General features: G+C 47.6%; 1 protein-coding gene across 1 annotated transcript; it reads right to left on the reverse strand.

The window, feature by feature from the left end:
• Positions 1–374: 374 nt before the first annotated feature.
• Positions 375–22,431, reverse strand: smim22 (small integral membrane protein 22). The gene is made up of 4 exons (XM_078240805.1): positions 22,251–22,431; positions 9,915–10,110; positions 5,510–5,589; positions 375–2,511 (listed from the first exon to the last, which is right to left on the reverse strand). Exons 2-4 carry the CDS (start codon positions 10,042–10,044, stop codon positions 2,464–2,466), a joined length of 258 nt encoding a protein of 85 aa, XP_078096931.1. The 5' UTR covers positions 10,045–10,110; positions 22,251–22,431; the 3' UTR covers positions 375–2,463.
• Between the last annotated feature and the right edge of the window lie 3,196 nt (positions 22,432–25,627).

Raw genomic sequence — 25,627 nt, forward strand, 5'->3', positions numbered from 1 at the left:
GCCGAATGGCCTCCCCCTGCTCCTATCTTCTATGATGAGTGCAGGACAAAAAAACGTCGACAAAATGGCTTTTTTTCAGCAATACTATTTAAAGTTTATTTATTAATGTCACAAATAGGCTTACATTAACACTGCAATGAAGTTACTGTGAAAATTCTCTAGTTGCCACACTGCGGCACCTGTTCAGGTACACAGAGAGAATTTAGCATAGCCAATGCACCAGCACGTCTTTTGGACTGTAGGAGGAAACCCACCCAGCCACGAGGAGAACATGCAGACTCCATACAGATAGTGACCCAAGCCAGGAATTGAACCCGGGTGCTAACCACTGTGCCACCTATTTAGTTTGAAAAAATTGCACTCAAGCCAGCAATAAGTGATACATCAATTTATTTTCGTACAATCCAACAGTGAATGCAAACAATACACTAACTAGAATTTCAGCAAAAGAATTTAGCAATAATTAAAACTAATATTCAGAAATATATCTAGCACAGCTCAAGTACAAATATGGTAAAACTCCATCCCCTACCATCAAGTTCTGAATCTTAGTTATACGTTAACTAAGATTAGATGGCTACTTCCTTTTAGAAAACGTACCATCATTTTAGGATCATCTTGAATTAGCCTGAGCTGGTCTTTAAGGCACTGGTGAAGATCACCAGTTAGTGCATTCCCTATTGCGTTAGTTGCTAAATTAACTGCACCACAAAGACAAGCACACACACACCGCCTGAAAGGGATCCTTCATGATCAGCACTGGCAGAGAAAGGGGCAAAGTTGCAGCCCGTAGCGACAAGATTGTCAGCTTGGCACAGACGTAACTATTGGTCAACACTTCTGCTATAAAGCATGGTCAAAAATCATACAACGCACTTAGTCGAGCAGCTAAAGTGAAAGCAGCCTGTTTGTTAGAACCTTACACCTCAGTTAAGTTCCAAAAGAGAAAATGCTGGAAAATCTCAGCAGGTCTGGCAGCATCTGTAAGGAGAGAAAAGAGCTGATGTTTCAAGTCCAGACAACCCTTTGTCAAAGCTGACAAAGCAGCTTTGACAAAGGGTCATCTGGACTCGAAACGTCAGTTCTTTTCTCTCCTTACGGATGCTGCCAGACCTGCTGAGATTTTCCAGCATTTTCTCTTCTGGTTTCAGATTCCAGCATCCGCAGTAATTTGCTTTTACCTCAGTTAAGTTCATGCCAGCAAAATAGAGGGTGAATGTTTCTTTGGGGGAACTGAGTCGGAAAGATCTGCTACTGGCATTATTTGCACACTATGAGGTGGATTTTCCCATCCCGCCCGCCATGGGAATTGTAGTGGGCGAGGGGCGGACCATGGAAAGGCCTGTTGACCACTGTGGGGCGGCACTGGCACAGTGATTGGCACTGCTGCCTCACAGTACCAGGGACCCGGGTTCGATTCCAGCCTCGGGTCACTGTCTGTGTGGAGTCTGCACGTTCTCCCCGTGTCTGCGTGGGTTTCCTCCGGGTGCTCCGATTTCCTCCCACACTCCAAAGATTTGCGGGTTAGGTGGATTGGCTGTGCTACATTGCCTCTTAGTGTCAGGGGGACTAGTAGGGTAAATATGTGGGGTTATGGGGGTGGGGCCTGGGTGGGATTGTGGTCAGTGCAGGCTCGACGGGCCGACTGGCCTCCTTCTGCACTTAGAGATTCTATTCCATGATTCTATACTATTCTATGACCTCGGGTGGGGTTTTCCCATTCTGGGGCGATCGTGGCTGGAAAATCCCGCCCTATAAGTTGTTCAAAAATGTTGAGTTCTAATATTTGTGACCTACATCATGATGCTGTTGAGATTTCCCTGCCCAAGTGAATTGCACGCCAGCAGCGCCCATCGAAGCTCCATCCCACCTTTATATTATCTACACTTTGCTAACACGATACACACAGTTCACATCTGAGTCCCAAACGTGGACATTTGCTTCAACTCTGTGCCATATGCTCTTCCCTGGACAGTATTGCTATGAGCTTGACATCCGTCTAAGAATAGTTCATGAACTTGACTGCCGCGGAACAACTCAAAACACACACCGTGCTGCTTCATGTCACAATAGTGTCCGGTTATAGAATCCCTACAGTGCAGAAGGAGGCCATTCAGCCCATCGAAAAATTCCACTCGATTCCTCAGCCGAACTGATTTGTTAAAAAGCGGAATTCATCAAAAGTAGAAATAGCTGATTGTCTTTTTTTTGTACAATTAAATGTGCAATAAGTGCAAACTGTGCAAATTAAACAAGAAAAGAGGGATTGATTAAGCCCTTGAGGCAAGCCTGGCAAAGATGATGCATTCATTTCACTTTTGGATGTGATTGAGGAAAAGTGCCTGTTAAAATATCTAATGAACATTGGCGGAAAACCGCCACAGGATTCGTGAGGAACTCCGTTAACGCAGCAAAGAATGTTGCTGATTGATCGGGTCTCTGACTGGAAGTCGGGCCCAGACTCTAAGGTTCCATCGCCATGTTGTCAACTCCGACCTTGTGTTTCCCATGCTGGAAAAGGAAGGAACCAAGTGTCAGACTGATCATGAATGCTTTAAAATGCTTCTATTCTCGCTTTGCATAATGCTGCTCATACCATATCGAAATCTCTGGCTCTTTCAGTTAGAAGATTCTCCCTGGAGATGGCAATGTCCCATTATTAGTTGCAGTTCATTTTTAAAATTCATTCGTGGGACATGGGCGTCACTGGTTGGCCCGCATTTATTGCCCCTCCCTAGTTGCCCTTGAATTGAATGGCTTGTTTGGCCATTTCAGAGGGTCAGTTGAGAGTCAGCCACATTGCTGTGGCTCTGGAGTCACATGTAGGCCAGACCAGGTAAGGACGGCAGATTTCCTTATCACTAGACGGGGCGGCACGGCAGCACAGTGGTTAGCACTGCTGCTTCACAGCTCCAGGGACCTGGGTTCAATACCCGGCTTGGGTCACTGTCTGTGTGGAGTTTGCATATTCTCCTCGTGTCTGCGTGGGTTTCCTCCGGGTGCTCCGGTTTCCTCCCACAGTCCAAAGATGTACGGGTTAGGTTGATTGGCCATGCTAAAAAAAATTGCCCTTAGTGTTCTGAGATGCATAGGTTAGAGGGATTAGTGGGTAAATATGTTGGGATATAGGGGTAAGGCCTGGGTGGGTCTATGGTCGGTGCAGACTCGATGGGCCGAATGGCCTCTTTCTGTACTGTAGGGTTTCTATGATTTCTATGATAGACTATTAATCCAGAAACTCAGCTAATGTCCTGGGGACCCGGGTTCGAATCCCACCACGGCAGATGGTGGAATTTGAATTCAATAAAAGAATATCTGGAATTAAGAATCTACTGATGATCATGAAACCATTGTCGATTGTCGGAAAAACCCATCTGGTTCACTAATGTCGTTTATTTGATTTGATTTGGTTTGATTTACACCCCCCCGGGACATTCTCTCTTCAACTTTCTTCTGTCGGGAAAAAGATACAAAAGTCTGGGATCACATACCAACCGACTCAAGAACAGCTTCTTCCCTGCTGCCATCAGACTTTTGAATGGACCTACCTCACATTAAGCTAATCTTTCTCTACACCCTAGCTACATTCTGCACCTTCCCCTTTCCTTGTCTGTGAATGGTATGCTTTGTCTGTATAACACGCAAGAAACAATACTGCATACTAATACATGTGACAATAAACCAAATGACATTCGTGAACCAGATGGTTTTTTTCCAACAATTGACAATGGTTTCATGATCATCCATAGATTCTTAATTCCAGATATTTTTTATTGAATTCAAATTCCACCATCTGCCGTGGCGGGATTCGAACCCGGGTGCCCAGAACATTAGCTGAGTTTCTGGATTAATAGTTGTGGTGAACCATAGTTGGTTACCACTATGAGTACTGAACCATAGATGGTCAGCACTATGGGTACTTGTAGATATGTTACTGTTGTCACTGTTGGGGTTAGGGTTGGGCTGTTCTACCTGTTGGTATTGTTCTGTGGTACACTCCAGTTGGCTCCGCCTACCTGGAGGAGTATAAAGGTCACTGCACTGCCTGGTGACCCTTTAGTCTGGGATTATATTGTATATAGTGTGCTCCATTCTTGTTACTAATAAAAGCCTTTATTTCCCGGGTACGATCCAGCCTCCCTAGTGATTTAATCGCGCATCAATAGTCTAGCGATAATACCACTAGGCCATCACCTTCCTTTGGCCAAATTTGTGGCCAAGAAATAATATTGTATGTTATTCTTTCACGGGATGTGGGCGCGCTGGCGAGGTTTTTGCCCATCCCTAATTGCCCGTGAGGTGAGTGACTCGCTCAGCCATTTCAGAGGGCAGTTAAAAGTCAACCACATTGCTGTGGCTCTGGAGTCACATGTAGGCCAGACTGGGTAAGGACGGCAGATTTCCTTCCCTAAAGGACATTAGTGAACCAGATGGGTTTTCACCACACTCGATAATAGTTTCACGCTCGCCATTACTGGGACTAGTTTTATATTCCAGATTTTATTAATGGAGTTTAAATTTCACCAGCCGCTGAGGTGGGATTCGAACCCGTGTCCCCAGGACTTTAGCCCAGGCCTCTGGATTGCTAGCCCAGTGACACTGCCAATACACCCAATGTCACGAGGCTACTAGCATCCACAGTTGGAAATGCTGTGTTGTTAACATTGTATTGTTTAATTTTGCAGAAAACATTGGACAGCTCAGCTTTGAAAAAACAAACTGAACAAGACATCTGTACCAAAATCAAACTCTGATGAAGCTTGTCAAGCAAAAACTCCCCCTGCTTGATATTGAAGTTGCCGGGAATAACAGGATTTCCATAGAATCCCTACAGTGCGGAAAGAGGCCATTCGGTCCATCAAGTCTGCATTGAGTCTCCAAAAGAGCATTTTACCCTTCCCTTTTGCTCTATCCCCGTAACCCCCAATCTTTCTAACCTTCACATCTTTGGACACTACGGGGCAATTTAGCATGACCAATCAACCTAACCTACCGGCACGGTAGCACAGTGGTTAGCACTGCTGCCTCACAGCGCCAGGGACAAGGGTTCGATTCCGGCCTGGGGTCACTGTCTGTGCAGTAGTCTACAAGTTCTCCCCATGTCTGCTAGGTTTCCTCCGGGTGCTCCAGTTTAGGCAAGGTGGCTTGGCCATGCTAAATTGCCCCTTAGTGTCCAAAGATGTCTGGATTAGCGGGGTAAATATGTGGGGTTACTGGGATAGGACAGGGAGATGGGCCTGGGTAAGATGCTTTGTTGGGGGGGGGGATAGGTGCAGACTCGATGGGCCAAATGGCCTCCTGCTGCACTGTAGGGTTCTAAGATAATGATGATTGTAATCCATTGCAATCACACTCACACAGGCACGGACACAGATATACACTCACACACACACACTCATACACACACCCTCACTCACACTCACATACACACATACTCTCACACACACACTCACACACACACCCTCACACACACACACACACACACACACACACTCTCACACTCACTCACCTTCTTCTTTGGTGAAGAAGAAAAGCACCAACCACAGCAACATCGAATTAGCACCAGGAGAATCAGAGCCAGCACTGCACCTGTTAACACAGGAATGGAGATTAACGCAAATTCACCAGAGTGCAAACTGTGTCCAGTCTGAGGCAGAGTGGGCTTGCTAAGGGATGGCCCGTCTCATGCAGTTAAAACACTTGGGGGCCCAGAACCTCCTATCAATGGCTGAAGGCAAAATGGGAAGGGCAGTGTCTCCAGGGTAGGTTCAGTGAGTGGTGGAGAGATCCGGGATAGAGAGGATGTGCCCCTCTTTTTTACAGCAGCTGCTGCCACATTGAAATCATAGAAATCATAGAAACCCTACAGTGCAGAAGGAGGCCATTTGGCCCATCGAGTCTGCACCGACCACAATCCCACCCAGGCCCTACCCTCACATATTTACCCGCTAATCCCTCTAACCTACGCATCTCAGGACTCTAAGGGGCAATTTTTAACCTGGCCAATCAACCTAACCCGCACATCTTTGGACAGTGGGAGGAAACCGGAGCACCCGGAGGAAACCCACGCAGACACGAGGAGAATGTGCAAACTCCACACAGACAGTGACCCGAGCCAGGAATCGAACCCGGGACCCTGGAGCTGTGAAGCAGCAGTGCTAACCACTGTGCTACCGTGCCGCCCCAAACACATTGAGGTGTGTTTTTTTTCAGTGATGGCAGTTTGGCTGAATGGAGGGGTGAGTGAATGGGGAGGTGGCTGAGGTTGGGTCGGGGGAGTCGGTGGGGCAGGGTAAGGGAGCACTCGGGTAACCAGGGATGTGATGGTGGGGTGGGGAGAGGGTTGCGGTTGGTTGTGGAGTTACCCGCTTGTTAGACTCAATTTTAACATTCCCATGGCGGATGCCCAGGTACGTCCTGAGATTCTAGCCCAAGTCTCCATCCTGGGCTCAGAATCAGAGACTTTCCGGACTCAAATCAGGACTGCAGTGTCATCTTTGTATTGGGGAGGTGATGGCCTAGTGATATTATCGCTAGACTATTAATCCAGAAACTCAGCTAATGTTCTGGGGACCCGGGTTCGAATCCCGCCACGGCAGGTGGTGGAATTTGAATTCAATAAAAAATATCTGGAATTAAGAATCTACTGATGACCATGAAACCATTGTCGATTGTCGGAAAAACCCATCTGGTTCACTAATGTCCTTTAGGGAAGGAAATCTGCCGTCCTTACCCGGTCTGGCCTACATGTGACTCCAGAGCCACAGCAATGTGGTTGACTCTCAACTGCCCTGCAAGGGCAACTAGGGATGGGCAATAAATGCTGGCCCAGCCAGCGATGTCCGTGTCACACGAATGAATTAAAATGATCAAAGAGGATTTCAGATTTTGCAGGCTCCTGGACTGCAGGGAATCAGCACGCCTGAGGTTTAAACTTCCCAGGCAATTCCCACATATGTCCATGGTTCAGGGTTTCCGTGGTGACCAGGCCAGCAACCAGTTTGGGGCGGCACAGTGGTTAGCACTACAGCCTCTCAGCCGGGAATCGACCCAGGTTCAATTCCTGGCTTGGGTCACTGTCTGTGAGGAGTTTGCATGTTCTCCCCATGTCTGCGTGGGTTTCCTCCGGGTGCTCCGGTTTCCTCCCACAGTCCGAAAGACGCGCTGGTTAGGTGGATTGACCGTGCTAAATTCTCCCTCAGTGTACCCGAACAGGCGCCAGAGTGTGGCAACTAGAGGACTTTCACAGTAACTTCATCGCAGTGTTAATGTAAACCTACTTGTGACAAATAAATAAACTTTAACTTTTAACGGGCACCACATGGCAGGATGTCCCCTAGCGCAGGGCATAATTGACTGCCTATAAAAGGGGCATTTGTACCCTTAGCCTGAACATTGACATATTTCTCTGCCATCTCCCTCATTCCTTCAGCTAACGCCAACAGTGCCAGTTTGATTTGAACGGTCAAGGCGGGTGATTGGGGGAAATGAGGGATTTGCCCGCACATGATACCAACATTACAGAGCTCAGGAGAAGTTCAATGAGGCTAAGTCAATTGACAATGGGCAAGACTTTGGCATCGCCAAGCAACAGTTTCATTGCTTTGATCCACCCGGGATTGAGTGGCAATACCTTCTCTCGCCCCCCAGTGGGTAAAGATTTAAAAAAAGGCAAATTAGCACCATCTGTGAGAGTGGTGACTGGGAGATCAATGATTGTAATTCCTCACTGCACTGATAATACACTGGAACTGCTGTGGTTAAACATGATGTGGAGATGCCGGCGGTGGACTGGGGTAATGACAGTAAGAAGTCTCACAACACCAGGTTAAAGTCCAACAGGTTTATTTGGTATCACAAGCTTTCGGAGCACTGCTCCTTCATCAGGTGAGTGAAGAGTTGTGTTCACAAACAGGGCATATACAGACACAAACTCAATTTACAAGATAGTGGTTGGAATGTGAGTCTTAAAGGTACAGACAATTCGAGTGGAAAGAGGGTTAATCACAGGTTAAAGAGATGTGTATTGTCTCCAGCCAGGACAGTTAGTGAGATTTTGCAAGCCCAGGCAAGTTGTGGGGGTTACAGATAGTGTGACATGAACCCAAGATCCCGGTTGAGGCCGTCCTCATGTGTGCGGAACTTGGCTATCAGTCTCTGCTCAGCGATTCTGCGTTGTCGTGTAGGCTGCCTTGGAGAACGCTTACCCGAAGATCAGAGGCTGAATTCCCGTGACTGCTGAAGTGTTCCCCAACAGGAAGAGAACACTCCTGCCTGGTGATTGTCGAGCGGTGTTCATTCATCCGTTGTCGTAGCGTCTGCATGGTCTCCCCAATGTACCATGCCTCGGGACATCCTTTCCTGCAGCGTATCAGGTAGACAACGTTGGCCGAGTCGCAAGAGCTGCATTCTCCAAGGCGGCTTTCATGACACACGACAGCGCAGAATCGCTGAGCAGAGACTGATAGCCAAGTTCCGCACACATGAGGATGGCCTCAACTGGGATCTTGGGTTCATGTCACACTATCTGTAACCCCTACGACTTGCCTGGGCTTGCAAAATCTCACTAACTGTCCTGGTTGGAGACAATACACATCTCTTTAACCTGTGCTTGGTCCTCTCTCCACTCACATTGTCTGTACCTTTAAGACTTGATTACCTGTAAAGACTCACATTCCAACCATTATCTTGTAAATTGAGTTTGTGGCTGTATATGCCCTGTTTGTGAACACAACTCCCACTCACCTGAAGAAAGAGCGAGACTCCAAAAGCTTGCGCTGCCAAACAAACCTGTTGGACTTTAACCTGGTTTTGTGAGACTGCTTACTGTGGTTAAACATTCCAGAGATCCAACATTTCAGATTTAGCTCTCATTTAGCAGGCAACTGTTAACAGGCAACTGGGGCGGCATGGTGGCACAGTGGTTAGCACTGCTGCCTCACAGCGCCAGGGACCCAGGTTCGATTCCTGGCTTGGGTCACTGTCTGTGCGGAGTCTGCACGTTCTCCCCGTGTCTGCGTGGGTTTCCTCCGGGTGCTCCGGTTTCCTCCCACAGTCCAAATATGTGCGGGTTAGGTGGATTGGCTATGATAAATTGCCCCTAGTGTCAGGGGGATTAGTAGGTTAAATTTTTTTGGGCTACGGGAATAGGGCCTGGGTGGGATTGTGGTTGATGCAGACTCAATGGGCCGAATGGCCTCCTTCTGCACTGTAGGGATTCTATGAAAAGGCAGTGGAAGCAGAGGGTGGAATATTTCTGTCCCGCCCACCACGGGAATTGTAGCAGGTGGGACAGGACCATGCAAAGGTCCGTTCACCTCAGGCAAGATTCTCCAGTCTTGGGGCAAGCACCGCTGGAAAGCCCCATCCAGAATCTATGAATGGGTGGCACGGTGGTTCGCACTGCTGCCTCACAGCACCAGGGACCCGGGTTCGATTCCCGGCTTGGGTCACTGTCTATGTGGAGTTTGCACGTTCTCCCCGTGTCTGCGTGGGTTTTCCTCCGGGTGCTCCGGTTTCCTCCTACACGCCAAAGTTGTGCGGGTTAGGTGGATTGGCCATGATAAATTGCCCCTTAGTGTCAAGGGGACAGCAGAGTAAATGTGTGCAGTTGCAGGAATAGGGCCTGGGTGGGAATGTGGTTGGTACAGACTCGATGGGCTGAATGGCCTCCTTCTGCACTGTAGGGATTCTATGAATCTAGGTTTTTAAGGCAGAGCTAGGTAGATTGTTGATGAACCAGGGGGCGAAAGGTTACTCAGTGCAGGAGGTGGGAGGTTACAATCGGATCAGCCATGATCATAATGAATGGCAGAGCAGGCTCGAGGGGCCTATTTCATGTGTTTGTATCATTCACAGCGACTCTATAAGTGGAGTGGACGGAAGTGTTTAAAGTGAAGCAGTTGGTACCTTACCAATGAAAATAAAGAAAATGGCGAAAGTGGCGATGTCCCAGTTGGACTGGAAAAGCTGCTTGCTCTGTAGTCTCCTCACAACATCGTTAAACTGGGCTTCAATCTGAGTCCCCAAATCCTGGTCAGCCATCTTTAACCTGGCCTTCTCCGAAAGCGCTCAAACCTGCCGGCTTCCTCAGTCAGCAAGTGACACCAACTGCAAAACACAGAACAGAAGCGGTCACCTCCAAACGGGCCCAGAAATAAGGACCCGCAAAGGATATAATCATTTAGGATATCACTTCTTACCCTTTAGAAATACAGTGAATTCCTTTCATTGATTTCGTATCATTAAAATCCACAGCGTGCGGGGAAAAGCCCTCGAGTTTTAATTAGAAAAATTCAAAGAATTTACTAAAATATTCTTTTTAATTAAACATTACGGGAAGATATAACAGCAGGAAGTGAATATAAATGACACGCAATATCCTCTAGAACATGTAATAAACGGTAAGAAGTCTCATTACCTGATAGAAGTTTATAACATTATGAGGGGTATAGATAGGGTGAACAGTTGGAAGCTTTTTCCCAGGGCAGAAATGACAATTACAAGGGAGCACAAGTTCAAGGTAAGGGGGGAAAGGTTCAGTGGAGATGTGCGGGGAAGTTTTTTACACAGAGGGTGGTGGGGACCCGGAATGCGCTGCCAGGTGAGGTGGTTGAGGCAGATACGTTAGCGACATTTAAGACTTATCTGGATGGACACATGAACAGACGGGGAATAGAGGGATATAAGCGGTTGGTCTAGATAGGTAAATGTGATCGACGCAGGCTTGGAGGGCCGAAGGGCCTGTTCCTGTGCTGTACTGTTCTTTGTTCTTTTGTTCCCTCAAACCAAGGCCCCTCAAACCAAAGAAGAACGTACAGGGTAAATGGTAGGACTCTGAAGAGTGCAGTTGAACAGAGGGATCTGGGAATACAGGTACAGAATTCCCTAAAAGTGACGTCACAGGTGGATAGGGTCGTAAAGAGTGCCTTTGGTACATTGGCCTTTATAAGTCGGAGTATCGAGTATAAAAGTTGGAGTGTTATGGTAAGGTTATATAAGGCATTGGTGAGGCCGAATTTGGAGTATTGTGTACAGTTTTGGTCACCTAGTTACAGGAAGGATGTAAATAAGGTTGAAAGAGTGCAGAGAAGGTTCACAAGGATGTTGCCGGGACTTGAGAAGCTGAGTTACAGAGAGAGATTGAATAGATTGGGACCTTTTTCCCTGGAGCGTAGAAGATTGAGGGGAGATTTGATAGAGGTGTATAAGATTTTGATGGGTATAGATAGAGTGAATGCAAGCAGGCTTTTTCCGCTGAGGCTAGGGGAGAAAAAAACCAGAGGGCATGGGTTAAGGGTGAAAGGAGAAAAGTTTAAAGGGAATATTAGGGGGGGCTTCTTCACGCAGAGAGTGGTGGGAGTGTGGAATGAGCTGCCGGATAAAGTGGTAAATGGGGTCACTTTTAACATTTAAGAAAAACTTGGACGGGTTCATGGATGAGAGGGGTGTGGAGGGATATGGCCCAAGTGCAGGTCAGTGGGACTAGGCATAAAATGGTTCGGCACAGACAAGAAGGGCCAAAAGGCCTGTTTCTGAGCTGTAATTTTCTATGGTTCTATGGTTTATTTGGAATCATGAGCTTTCGGAGCACTGCTCCTTCATCAGGTGAGTGGAGACTTTAACCTGGTATTGTGAGACTGTGCCCACCACAGTCCCACGCCGGCATCTCCACTCCATAAAATAAACAAATACATGACTGCGTGAAGTGATTGAGATTGGTTTTAATATCTGTATCTTATGAATGATGTAACCTTAACCAATAATTGCATGGATAGAGATAACTCCTATATCTTGATTGGTATATGCTAATTACATAGAAACATAGAAACCCTACAGTACAGAAAGAGGCCATTCGGCCCATCGAGTCTGCACCAACCACAATCCCATTCAGGCCCTACCCCCATATCCCAACATATTTTACCCGCTAATCCCTCGAATCTACGCATCCCAGCACACTAAGGGGCAATTTTTTTTATCATGGCCAATCAACCTAAGCCACACATCTTTGAACTGTGGGAGGAAACTGGAGCACCCGGAGGAAACCCACGCAGACACGAGGAGAATGTGCAAACTCCACACAGACAGTGACCCAAGCCGGGAATCGAACCCAGGTCCCTGGAGCTGTGAAGCAGCAGTGCTAACCACTGTGCTACCGTGCCGCCCCATTACTTTTAATTGAATTTGAAACTATAACTGCTGGTGTATTCCTGAATCCTGGACTCTGGTTAGTTACCGACAATGACCTGTGACTTTCCAGGCTCCAAGCTATAGCTTGATTAAAATGGCTGTTTAAGAGAACTCTGTGACTTGGTCTGGTTATTTGATGGGTAAGGTTGTGGTCAATTCAAAGGCTGAATATCAAAGCCCGCAACAGGCTTACAGCTTTGAGCACTTCCCCGTTGTCCTTGATTGGATAGCATGCTGGCCCACCAGCCCTGGGGAACATAAACCTGGGAGACACTTCCCCACACAGTGTGGGCCTCTGGCCCACAGTACAGCCAGATGATGGGGTCACAGGGAGAATCCATCCCGCAGTGTTTGATAGCCTTCTCCAGCCACGCCCACTGCCACTTTTACAGATGCCCCATAGAAAGCATTCTTTCTGGTTGTATCACAGCTTGGTATGTCTCCTGTTCTGCCCAAGGCCACAAGAAACTACAAAAGGTTGTGAATGTAGCCCAATCCATCACACAAACCAGCCTCCCATCCACTGCCTCGGCCAAGCAGCCAGCATAATTAAGGACCCCACGCACCCCGGACATTCTCTCTTCCACCTTCTTCCGTCGGGAAAAAGATACAAAAGTCTGAGGTCACGTACCAACCGACTCAAGAACAGCTTCTTCCCTGCTGCCATCAGATTTTTGAGTGGACTTACCTTGCATTAAGTTGATCTTTCTCTACACCCTAGCTCTGACTGTAACACTACATTCTGCACTCTCTCCTTTCCTTCTCTATGAACGGTATGCTTTGTCTGTATAGCGTGCAAGAAACAATACTTTTCACTGCATACTAATACATGTGACAATAATAAATCAAATCAAATCAAATCAAAATCAAAAGCCCTCAAGAAATTCCTCCAGCAACAATTGGTAGGTCCAAGAACCTCAGCCTTACTACCATCAGTCCACCCATCTGCAGTTTGAGGGCATTCTGGATCTGTTGTTGAATGGCTTTGTTTGTATAATAACCCACAAAATGGGACTTAACAAGGAAATAACAAGCTGGGGGAATGGCAAAAATCCCCAGAGTGTGTGGCAAAATTCCAAGAGCTCCATAAAAAGTGTACTCAATTAGCAGCCAGATCAAACTTCACTCTGGTAAACACAGATCAAGTAAAGCCAATGTTCCCAGATACAAGCACACAGATTCCCCCTATTGTACTCCAGGGGAAGGGGGAGCTGAACTCTCTCCAATCCCCACCTTCAAGAAAACAACTTGCAAGATCTGTCCGGGGGAATTTTCCAGCAAGACGTAGCTCAGATCAGATTATTGTCATAGAAACCCTACAGTGCAGAAAGAGGCCATTCGGCCCATCAAGTCTGCACCGACTACAATCCCACCCAGGCCCTATCCCCATATCCCTACACATTTACCCGCTAATCCCTCTAACCTACGCATCTCAGGACACTAAGGGGGAATTTTAGCATGGCCAATCAACCTAACCCGCACATCTTTGGACTGTGGGAGGAAACCGGAGCACCCGGAGGAAACCCACGCAGACACGAGGAGAATGTGCAAACTTCACACAGACAGTGACCCGAGCCGGGAATTGAACCCAGGTCCCTGGAGCTGTGAAGCAGCAGTGCTAACCACTGTGCTACCGTTGCTTTTGGTAAAAGAAATGAAATCTACCAGGAGACAAGATTCTAAAACAGGTGGCACAGTCGGTTAGCACTGCTGCCTCACAGCGTCAGGGTCCTGGGTTTGATTCCCGGCTTGGTTCACTGTCTGTGTGGAGTCTGCATGTTCTCCCCATGTCTGCCTGGGTTTCTTCTGGGTGCTCCGGTTTCCTCCCACACTCCAAAAATCTGTAGGTTAGGTGGATTGACCATGCTAAATTGCCCCTTAGTGTCCAAAAGATGTGCAGGTTAGGTGGATTGGCCATGCGAAATTGCCCTTTAGTGTCCCAAGGTGTGTAGGTTAGATGAGATTAGTCACATTAGTATGTGTGGGATTATGGGGATAAGGCAGGGAAGAGGGCCTGGGAAAAATATAAAGACCTTAAATGAAGATCTTAATAGTACAGGAAATATTAACATGACTCATGGTAGTAATTTTAGACAGAGAAATAAACCAGCAATGGTCCGGTAGTAATGGGCAGCACGGTGGCACAGTGGTTAGCACAGCTGCTTCACAGCGCCAGGGATCCGGGTTCGATTCCCGGCTTGGGTCACTGTCTGTGTGGAGTTTGCACGTTCTCCCCGTGTCTGCGTGGGTTTACTCCGGGTGCTCCGGTTTCCTCCCACAGTCCAAAAAATGTGCGGGTTAGGTGGATTGGCCATGCTAAATTGCCCCTTAGTGTCAGGGGGACTAGCTAGGGTAAATGCATGGGGTTATAGGGGATAGGGCCTGGGTGTGATTGTGCAGACTCGATGGGCTGAATGGCCTCCTTCTGCACTGTAGGAGTTCTATTTAGTATAAATGGAAAGATATGAGGGGAAGGGAGATCGGGATATTGAATTTGATGATCAACCATGATCAAGATGAATGGTAGAGCAGGCTTGAAGGGCCAAATGGCCTCCGCCTGCTTCTAGTTTCTATGTTTCTATGTCCACTTTGTAATCTGTCCTACACAAAAAAAAGCTAGAACTATACTAAAACTATCGGGATAAATCAGAGCAAAGTGTACATGAGGGGAATAAGAAACTCTAAAACTCACAGGATTTACCCATATTTTTTGATTTGATTTATTGTTGTCACATGTATTAACATACAGTGAAAAGTATTGTTTCTTGCGCGCTATACAAAGCATACCGTTCATAGAGAAGGAAAGGAGAGTGCAGAATGTGGTGTTACAGTCATAGCTAGTGTGTAGAGAAAGATCAACTTAGTGTGAGGTAGGTCCGTTTAAAAGTCTGACGGCAGCAGGGAAGAAGCTGTTCTATTTTCACTCAGCCAAGTTGAAATGAAGACAATGCAACGACCCCTGGGGCAGAGCGGGTGCTCTGAAAATAGCACAGGAAGTCCCTGAGGGGGTCGTCTGCTATGTGGGAGGGTGAGAGTGGGGTCAAGGGCGGACGCCAACGACCTCACCCAGAGTGCATCTGGGCTCTCGGAAGAATTGTCCGCACAAATCTGGGGTCCTGTTCCGGAACAAGCTGATTTCAGGCGCTGGAACTTTGTCCCAGAGCAAAGCGCCCACTGTACATGTCTTTGTGAGCATTGAGGTGTGAGGTGGGGAAAATCTATCAGAGGCTGGACCCCCAGAAGGCACGGGCCCAGTGATTAACAGCATGTGCACCTCCTCTCCCGGGACCCCCGAAGCTCTAGGCTCCAGTGATTAACAAAGTGTGGACCCAGTCCCCTGACCCCACCCCCCCAGAAGGCACGGGCCCAGTGTTTTGCACTATGCCCCCACTCCTAGGCCTGCTAAGACACAACTACCAGCTTGAGTAGATGTAATGATCCCACGGCACTGTTTTGAAGAGGAGTGTGGAAGTTCTTCCCTGTGTCCTGCACCAACAACCTGTCCTGGTCCCCCCACGCCGACACTATAGTTAAGAAAGCCCACCAACGGCTCTACTTTCTCAGGAGGCTAAGGAAATTTGGCACGTCAGCTACGACTCTCACCAACTTCTACAGATGCACCATGGAAAGCATTCTTTCTGGTTGTATCACAGCTTGGTACGGCTCCTGCTCTGCCCAAGACTGCAAGGAACTACAAAAGGATTGTGAACGAAGCCCAGTCCATCACTCAAACCAGCCTCCCATCCATTGACTCTGTCTACACTTCCCGCTGCCTCGGAAAAGCAGCCAGCATAATCAAGGACCCCACGCACCCCGGACATTCTCTCTTCCACCTTCTCCCGTCGAGAAAAAGATACAAAAGTCTGAGGTCACGTACCAACCGACTCAAGAACAGCTTCTTCCCTGCTGCTGTCAAGACTTTTGAATGGACCTACCTCACATTAAGTTGATCTTTCTCTACACCCTAGCTATGACTGTAACACTACATTCTGCACTCTCTCCTTTCCTTCTCTCTGAACAGTATGCTTTGTCTGTATAGCGCACAAGAAACAATACTTTTCACTGTATATTAATACATGTGACAATAATAAATCAAATCAAATCAAAGTTATCCCTCCAAAAGAGAAAATGCTGGAAAACCTCAGCGGGTCTGGCAGCACCAGTGAGGAGAGAAAAGAGCGGACGTTTTGAGTCCAGATGACCCTTTGTCAAAGCTGAGTCAAAGTTGAGTTATCCCTCAATCAACATCTTAAAGTAAACAGATTATCTGCTCATGGTCACATTGCGGTTGGTGGGAACTTGCTGAGCGTGAATTGGTTGCTGTGTTTGTTATATTACGATGTGGAGATTGGAGACAATACACATTTCTTTAACCTGTGTTTAATGTTCCCTCCACCCACATTGTCTGTACCTTTACAAGGCCTGGCTGGCTGTAGGATTCGCATTCTAATCAGTATTCTGCAACTTGATTTTGTCTGTTTGCACTGTTTGAGAGCACATTTCCACTCCATCTGACGAAGGAGCAGCGCTCCGAAAGCTTATGGTATTTGCTACCAAATAAACCTGTTGGACTTTAACCTGGTGTTGTGAGACTTCTTATTGTTGTTATATTACAGCAGTGACTACACTTAGGAAATGTACTTCCTGGAGCGGCAGAGCTCTTAGAGGCGTCTGTTGTTGTGAATAGAGTCAAACAAACACAAGTCTTTCTATTATTTTTTACTGGTGTTGTAGGTCAGACATGGAGAGTGTGAAGCTTTCCCGGTGTGTGTACCGCTCCCTGTATCCGGCTCCGGATCATTATATGTCTGATAGCTGACGTCAGCATTAGGAATCGCTCAGTGCAGCTGTGTTCCTGTTTACTCAGATCCAGGAGGGCATTGGACAATCCATTACCTGACTCCTTCCAGCCAATGGCCTGTCTTAGAATCCCTACAGTGCAGAAGGAGGCCATTCAGCCCATCGAGTCTGCTCCGAGGTGAGAGGGGAGAGATAGAAAAGTGTCCAGAGGGGCAATTTTTTCACACAGAGGGTGGTGAGTGTCTGGAACAAGCTGCCAGAGGCAGTAGTGGAGGCGGGTACAATTTTATCGTTTAAAAAGCATTTAGATAGTTACATGGTTACGATGGGTATAGAGAGATATGGGCCAAATGCGGGCAATTGGGATTAGCTTAGGGGTTTTAAAAAAAAGGGCGGCATGGACAGGTTGGGCCGAAGGGCCTGTTTCCATGCTGTAAACCTCTCTGACTCTATGATTCTATGACTCTCCAACAGAGCATCTTACCCCAGCCTATCCCTGGCCCTATCCCCGTAACCCCACTAATCCCCCCCACCCGCACATCTTTGGATTTTGGGAGGAAACCCACGCAGACACGGGGAGAACGTGCAAACACCACACAAGACAGCCACCCGAGGCCAGAATTGAACCCCGGTCCCTGGCGCTGTGAGGCAGCAGCGCTAACCACTGTGCCACCGTGTATTCCTTGTTGGCGAAAAAATGCTTGTTTTGCAGCAGATTGAGAATTACTTCAAACAGTAAACAGGGGTTTACTCCCACAGTCCAATGATGTGCGGGTTCATTGATTGACCCCAGTGTCAGGGGGACTAGCAGGATAAATATGTGGGGTTATAGGAATAGGGTGGGATTGTGGTCAGCGCAAACTCGATGGGCTGAATGGCCTCCTTCTGCACTGTAGGAATTCTAAAATTCTATGAAAATCTCACTTTGGAAACAAATTTGCCAAATTTGCAAAGAACAGAATGAAGTTTTTCTCTGTGCTTCAGGGAGAGTTAAATAACAATATAGAAGGAGCTTGAGTTAAATGTGATATTAGTTTGTTAGAAAACATTCTTTCTGGTTGTATCACAGCTTGGCATGGCTCCTGCTCTGCCCAAGACTGCAAGAAACTACAAAGGGTTGTGAATGTAGCCCAATCCATCACGCAAACCAGCCTCCCATCCACTGACTCTGTCTATACTTCCCACTGCCTCGGAAAAGCAGCCAGCATAATTAAGGACCCCACGCACCCCGGACATTCTCTCTTCCGCCTTCTTCCGTCAGGAAAAAGATGCAAAAGTCTGAGGTCACGTACCAACCGACTCAAGAACAGCTTCTTCCCTGTTGCCGTCAGACTTTTGAATGGACCTACCTCGCATTAAGTTGATCTTTCTCTACACCCTAGCGATGACTGTAACACTACATTCTGCACTCTCTCCTTTCCTTCTCTATGAATGGTATGCTTTGTCTGTATAGCGCGCAAGAACCAATAATAAATCAAATCAAATCAAAATCAAACCTTCAATGTGTCTTCTTAGACTTCCTGCTTCTAAGAATGCACAAGCCAAACAAACACATCTGTTTTCCAAAGCTTTGTTTTTTCATTTGGAACAGTCGCGGGCCTGAGGCTGGAGCCTGAAGCCTGAGGAGCGCCACTCCATATCAAACATGGCTGACCAAGAGTCAACCCCATTCTTACCACTCGCCATAGGCATGCTGGGAATATTTTCAGGTTGACAGTCAACCCATTTGAAGGTGTTGTGAATGCAGCCTTGGGTCACTGTCTGTGTGGAGTTTGCACATTCTCCCCGTGTCTGCGTGGGTTTCCTCCGGACACTCCGGTTTCCTCCCACACTCCAAAGATGTGCAGGTTAGGTGAATTGGCCGAGCTAAATTGCCCCTTAGTGTCCCAAGATGTGTAGGTTAGGTGGGATAAATAAGTGGGATTATGGGGATAGGGCCCGGGTAAGATGCTCTGATGGAGAGTCTGTGCAGGCCTGACGGGCCGAATGGCCTCCTTCTGCACTGTAGGGATTCTAAGATTCCGTGCCTAAGTAGAAACTCTTTACTGGAAACTTCTTGGTTATTAAAGCAATTTCACTGCACTGGGTTTAACTGCTTCTTATCTTTTAACCAGTAATTGTAATAAATAGAACTGAATGGCCCTGTCATAACTGTTTATATATTCAGCCACTTAGTCAAAATGGATTTCATACTGACTTATTCCAAACCAAACTTAGCAGCCATTATGTATCTGAGAATAATTTATCAAACTGAGTACCAGTTAAAGGATATGATCCATCTAAACTCAGTGATAATCCAGTTGCCTACCGCCTATTATAGAATCATACAATCCTACAGTGCAGAAGGAGGCCATTCGGCCCATCGAGGCTGCACCAACCACAATCCCACCCAAATTCTATCCCCATAACCCCATGTATTTACCCTAGCTAGTCCCCCTGACACTAAGGGGCAATTTAGCATGGCCAATCCACCTAACCATCACTATTCGTGCCATCACTCAGACCGCCTCCTCCCACCTTCATGTCTGTCACATGACTTTACCCCTGTCGCAGCTGTTCGGCAGCTGAAACCCTCACTCTTGCCTCGTTGCCTCTGAGATCGACAATACCAATCCACCTCTGGCCGTTCTCCCACGTTCTACCCTCTCTAAACTTCAGGCGAACTTCAGTGTCTGAACTTGCAACAAGTTCTGTTCCTCGATCACCACCATCCCACCCCCTCCCCCCCCCCCCCACCCCCCCACCCCTCTGCCCTTGCCCCGTGCTCACTGAACGACACCAGCTCCCGGTCAAACAGCACTTTGATTGTAAAATTCACGATCGGAATTCTCCGACCTCGCCCGCAGTTGGGATTCTCCACTCCCGCTGCAGTGAGTGAAGTTTTGGCTGAGCGCCAAATACTCCGTTCACGCTGGCAGCAGTGACGGGGTGAATCAGATCGGAGAAATCTGGCCCATATCCTTGTTTTCAAAGCCCTCCATTGTATTGTCCATAGAATCCCTGACCATAGAGTCCCTACCATGCAGAAGGAGGCCGTTCGGCCCATCGAGTCTGCACCGACTCTCCAAAAGAAAACCTTACCCAGGTTCCCCCCACCCCCCCCTCAAGCCCTGTCCCTAAAACCCCGTGCATTCACCATGGCCAATCCCCCTAACCTACACATCTGTCTCCGGGTCAGGATTCGATGGAGTTTAGAAGGATGAGGGGGGGATCTCATTGAAACTTACAGAATACTGAAAGGCCTGGGTAGAATGGACATGGGGAAGATGTTTCCATTAGAAAGAGAGACAAGGATCCGAGGGCACAGCCTCAGACTAAAGGGATGACCCTTTAGAACCAAGATGAGGAGGAATTTCTTCAGCCAGAGAGTGGTGAAGCTGTGGAACTCTTTGCCGCAGAAGACTGTGGAGGCCAGGTCATTGAGTGTCTTTAAGACAGAGATAGAACGGTTCTTGATTAATAAGGGGATCGGGGTTATGAGGAAAAGGCAGGAGAATGGGGATGAGAAACTTATCAGCCGTGATTGAATGGCGGAGCAGACTCGATGGGCCGAGTGGCCTAATTCTGCTCCTATGTCTTATGGTCTTATGGTCCAATCTTTGCATTAATGTCCTGATGTCTTGTCTCCAGGGGTTGAACACAACTGGATCCTGGGGATTGATCTCTGATTCCTGGAGACTCCAGGAAAATCTTGGAGGGTTGGCAACTGGGATCTTCAATATGCTCTGGAACATCTGGACAGGGGCCTGTGTTGAACATCGCACTGATAACAGTTTCAACAACAATGAAGCACTGCCTTGGGACTGCACTAACACCTCGATATAGATCAGTTGTTTAAGGTCCAGAGAAGGTTTTGAACCCACGTCTTGTGTACAGTTAGGGCTTCAAGCAACTAAGCCAGATGTTTATTCCCAATCAACCTAACCCACACATCTTTGGACTGTGGGAGGAAACCGGAACACCCGGAGGAAACCCACGTAGACATGGGGAGAAAGTGCAAACTCTTCACTGCGCCAGGGACCCGGGTTCAATTCCGGCCTTGGGTCACTGTCTGTGTGGAGTCTGCATGTTCTCCCCGTGTCTGCGTGGGTTCCCTCCGGGTGCTCTGGTTTCCTCCCACACTCCAAAGATGAGCAGGTTAGGCGGATTGGTTGTGCTAAATTGGCCCTTAATGTCAGGGGGATTAGCAGGGTAAATATGTGTGTTTACAGGAATAGGGCCTGGGTGGGACTGTGATCGGTGTAGACTTGATGGGCCGAATGGCTTCCTTCTGCACTGTAGGGCTTCTATGATTTGTAGCCAGCCACACATTGAAATTAAAAGAAGAATCATAGAATCCCTACAGTGCAGAAGGAGGCCATTCAGCCCATGGAGTCTGCACCAACCACAATCCCTCCCAGGCCCTATCCCCATAACCCCATGCATTTACCCTAGCTAGTCCCCCTGACACTAAGGGGCAATTTAGCAGTTGACGGTTAACAAATGAATGCACAAATGGCGAGAGGTGTCAAAGTCTGCTGTCCCCCATTTTACAATCTCACCCAAACAGGAGTTGTCACCCCTCCAGGATTGGGCCTGGAGACTCCAGGAATGAAAGGTGAATCTCCAGGACACTGCTGCGTACAATCTCTGGCGATAAAATAACCGGGACGGTAAAACAAAAGATTGTTTTTTTGTCATTCCCCTTGAACATTTCTCTTCACCGGATAGTAAAGAGATTGAAAATGGAGGGGGAGTGATGTTTATTTGACTCTGAGTTGACTTTCAGATCTAACCGTTGACTCGCATGTCTGTTGTGTTATTTAAGCCTCTACATTGTTGTTGATAAGAATGTAAATCATTGCAATGCTGGAGTAGATGTGAGGTAAATCCAAGAGGAAGTAATTTACCTGAAAATATAGGCCCAATATGCAAAGCTAAGCCTGAGGTGATTCGAGCGTCTACCTTTGAACAGGTGGATTAACCCACAAAGAGAAAGATTTTTAAAACAACATCACACTTATTTCCTTGAACATTATTGGGATTTCATCTCCTCTTTGAGAATTTTTCCATAAAAATATTTGAGAATTTTTCTCCTTGGCAAAAGAACTGGAATGAGTACAAGACCCATTAAGGAAATCACAGATTTTCTGCTTGCTTGACAATCTCCCTCTTACACCTGTTGTAAACTGAACCAAAGATCAGGCCAAATGATTCAAATTGCGTCAAGCACGACTGACAGTAAAGTCTCCAGTATCCTGCCTTGAGCATTCCTCACTGACCTTCAGTTAGAATCATCAAACTTCTCCCTCAGTTCCCCTTCAGTCGCTCGGTCTGCGAGGATTGCTGTGTGTTGGCACTTCCCGCTGGCTCCCTGCACTTCTGCCCTGCCCTGCCCTTCCCGGGGAGGTAAACCTTGATCAAATCACACACATCCTGCTCGGTTGGAATCACTCATTGCGTGAATTACGGTGGTAGACTGGGAGGAGCCTGAGGAGCTTTGAGAAGCACGCATCTAACTCCTGCAGTGATATATTAGTGTGACAGGCTCCCGGATCAAACTCTGCTTTCAGATTGTTTAATTAGTGTCACAAATTCGAAAAATGAAGCCTGCAATCTTCTTGTAGACGAGGAACATTTTGACATGATCTTTTCCTTCATGACTTTGTGAATACCTCTTTTTATTTTGTCCTGCTATTTTTTTTGGTTCAGCTTAGGTAAACAGTTCAGAATTAAAAAGCGCTTTAAAGTTTATTTATCACAAGCTTACGTTAACACAGCAATGAAGTTACTATGAAAATCCCCGCCAATGTTTCTGGGAAAGTTTTAATCTATTCCACCTGTCTCCCTATAGCTGGATCGTCAACTCTGAGGTTTGACCACATATTTAAATTTTATTTATTAGCGTCACAAGTAGACTTACATTAACACTGCAGTGAAGTTACTGTGAAAATCCCCTGGTCGCCACACTCCGGCGCCTGTTCGGGTACACTGAGGGAGAATTTAGCACGGCCAATGTGCCTAACCAGCACGTCTTTCGGACTGTGGGAGGAAACCGGAGCACCCGGAGGAAACCCACGCAGACATGGGGAGAACGTGCAGACTCTGCACAGACAGCGACCCAAGCCGGGAATCGAATCTGGGTCCCTGGCGCTGTGAGGCAGCAGTGCCAACCACTGTGCTACTGTGCCACCCTAAAATGTTATTGAATTCACATTTCACCATCTGCTGTGGTGGGATTTCGACCCAGGTTCCCTGAGCGTCGCACCGGGTCCCTGGATTATGGGACAAATGGCAATACGACAATGCCACCACCTCTCATTAAAGTGCGGAGCTTTTCATTCTTTATACTGTCCTGGAACCTGGGGTACATTTGGTATTATTTACTGAACAAGAGGACAGAGCTACAAGATAAAGGGCGTGTAGAAATTTCTTCTGGCAGAGGGTGGTGAACCTCTGGAATTCGCTGCCCCAAAGGGCGGTGGAGGCTGGAGCATTAGAAGTATTTAAAGTGGAGGTGGATAAATATTTGATAGATCGAGGAATAGAGGGCGACCGGGAAATGGCCCAGAAAAGGAGTTGTGTATAGATAGATCAGCTATGATCATATTGTATGCTGGGGCAGGCTTGAAGGGCCGAATGGCCTACTCCTGCTTCTATTTCTTGTGTTCTTGTGTTCATTGCACTGTCGTGAAATGTATTTGTGTAGAATGTGCTTTAAAGATTAGACATGCTATGCGATGACATTTCTATCTTTTAACTTCTATATGTCATTTTATATATGATCGGGCGGCACGGTGACACAGTGGTTAGCACTGCTGCCTCACAGCGCCAGGGACCCGGGTTCGATTCCCGGCTTGGGTCACTGTCTGTGCGGAGTCTGCACGTTCTCCCCGTGTCTGCGTGGGTTTCCTCCGGGTGCTCCGGTTTCCTCCCACAGTCCAAAGACGTGCTGGTTAGGTGCATTGGCCATGCTAAATTCTCCCTCAGTGTTACCCGAACAGGTGCTGGAGTGTGGCGACTAGGGGATTTTCACCGTAACCCCACGTATTTACCCTGCTAAACCCCCTGGCAGTAAGGGGTAATTTTGCATGACCAATCAACCTTACCCGCGCACCTTTGGAGTGTGGGAAGAAACCGGAGCACCCGGAGGAAACCCACGCAGACACGGGGAGAACGTGCAAACTCCACACAGACAGTGACCCGAGGCCGGAATCGGGTCCTTGGCGCTGTGAGGCAGCCGTGCTAACCACTGTGCCGCCGTACCATCGTGTTTATGGATATAATCCTCCTGAACGGTTGTGTTATTTTCCTCTTTGCTGCTTTCCCTCTGTCTCCTCCTGTTTACATGTTCCGTTCCGATTCTGGTAAGGTGCGGCCTTGTTTTGCAACTCACACCACACAACAGGGAGTTGATGTGGTAACCAAGGAATCAGATGTCCCCACACGGTTGCCAGAGCGACGCGCTGCCACTTATTTCTAAAACCTGTTGGCACTTGAAAAATAAATGTGTGCCTGTCAGCCTGACCTGCAGAACTCCAAAGGTTAATTAACTATTTAACCATTGATCCGCCCTCCACTCTCTCGCTATGGCCACAGAGCTATGAACATAAAGCGCTGGGTCAAGGCAGAGTTGAAACTGGTTTGACCTGGTTGAAAAGCAGAGATGATTGCTTTCAGAAGATATGAAATCTCGAGGGTGTTGACTGTGAGGAGAGGTTGAATAAACTAGGATTGTTTTCACTGGAAAGATGGAGGCTGAGGGGGGAGACCTGATAGAGGCCTACAAAATGATGAGAGGCGTTGACAGGGTGGGCACGGTGGCACAGTGGTTGGCACTGCTGCCTCACAGCGCCAGCGACCCGGGTCCCATTCCCGGCTTGGCGGAATTTGCACATTCTCTCTGTGAGTTTCCTCCGGGTGCTCCGGTTTCCGAAAGATGTGCTGGTTAGGGTGAATTGGCCACGCTAAATTCTCCCTCGCTGTACCCGAACAGGCGCCGGAGTATAGCAACTAGGGGGTTTTCGCAGCAACTTCATTGCAATGTTAATGTAAGCTGACTTGTGACACTAATAAATAAACTTAAACTTAACTTAGTCAGAGACTTTTTCCTCAGGGTGGAAGTGTCAATTACCAAGGGGGGCACAGGTTCAAGGTGAGTGGAGGAAAGTTTAAGAGAGATACGCGGGGCAAGTTTTTCACGGTGAGAGTGGTGGGTGCCTGGAACGCGCTGCCAGAGGAGGTGGTGGAAGCAGGAACATTGGCAACATTTAAGCGGCATCTGGATGGGTTCAAGGGTAAGGGGGGGAATAGAGGGATTCGGATGAAGTAAAGGTAGAAGGTTTTTTTTCAGTTTAGTTAGAGCATCGTGATCGGCGCAGGCTTGGAGGGCCGAAAGGCCTGTTCCTGTGCTGTACTGTTCTTTCTTCTTTGTTCTGTAAGCTTTCTCTCTTCACCCTGAAGGTTAGACTGGCTTAACCCAGTGTCATCACCATAAACTAATCCAAATCACAGTGCATAAATCATGGAATCCCTACAGTGCAGAAGGAACCCATTCGGCCCATCGAGTCCGTGTGAAAGCTTGCTCCAATCACCCCCAGGACTGGTGCATGGCGGGAACCTTATTTGAATACATTAGTATCTCATTATCAGGCACATA

The sequence above is a fragment of the Mustelus asterias genome, chromosome 23 (assembly GCF_964213995.1).
Source record: "Mustelus asterias chromosome 23, sMusAst1.hap1.1, whole genome shotgun sequence".
NCBI lineage: Eukaryota > Metazoa > Chordata > Chondrichthyes > Carcharhiniformes > Triakidae > Mustelus > Mustelus asterias.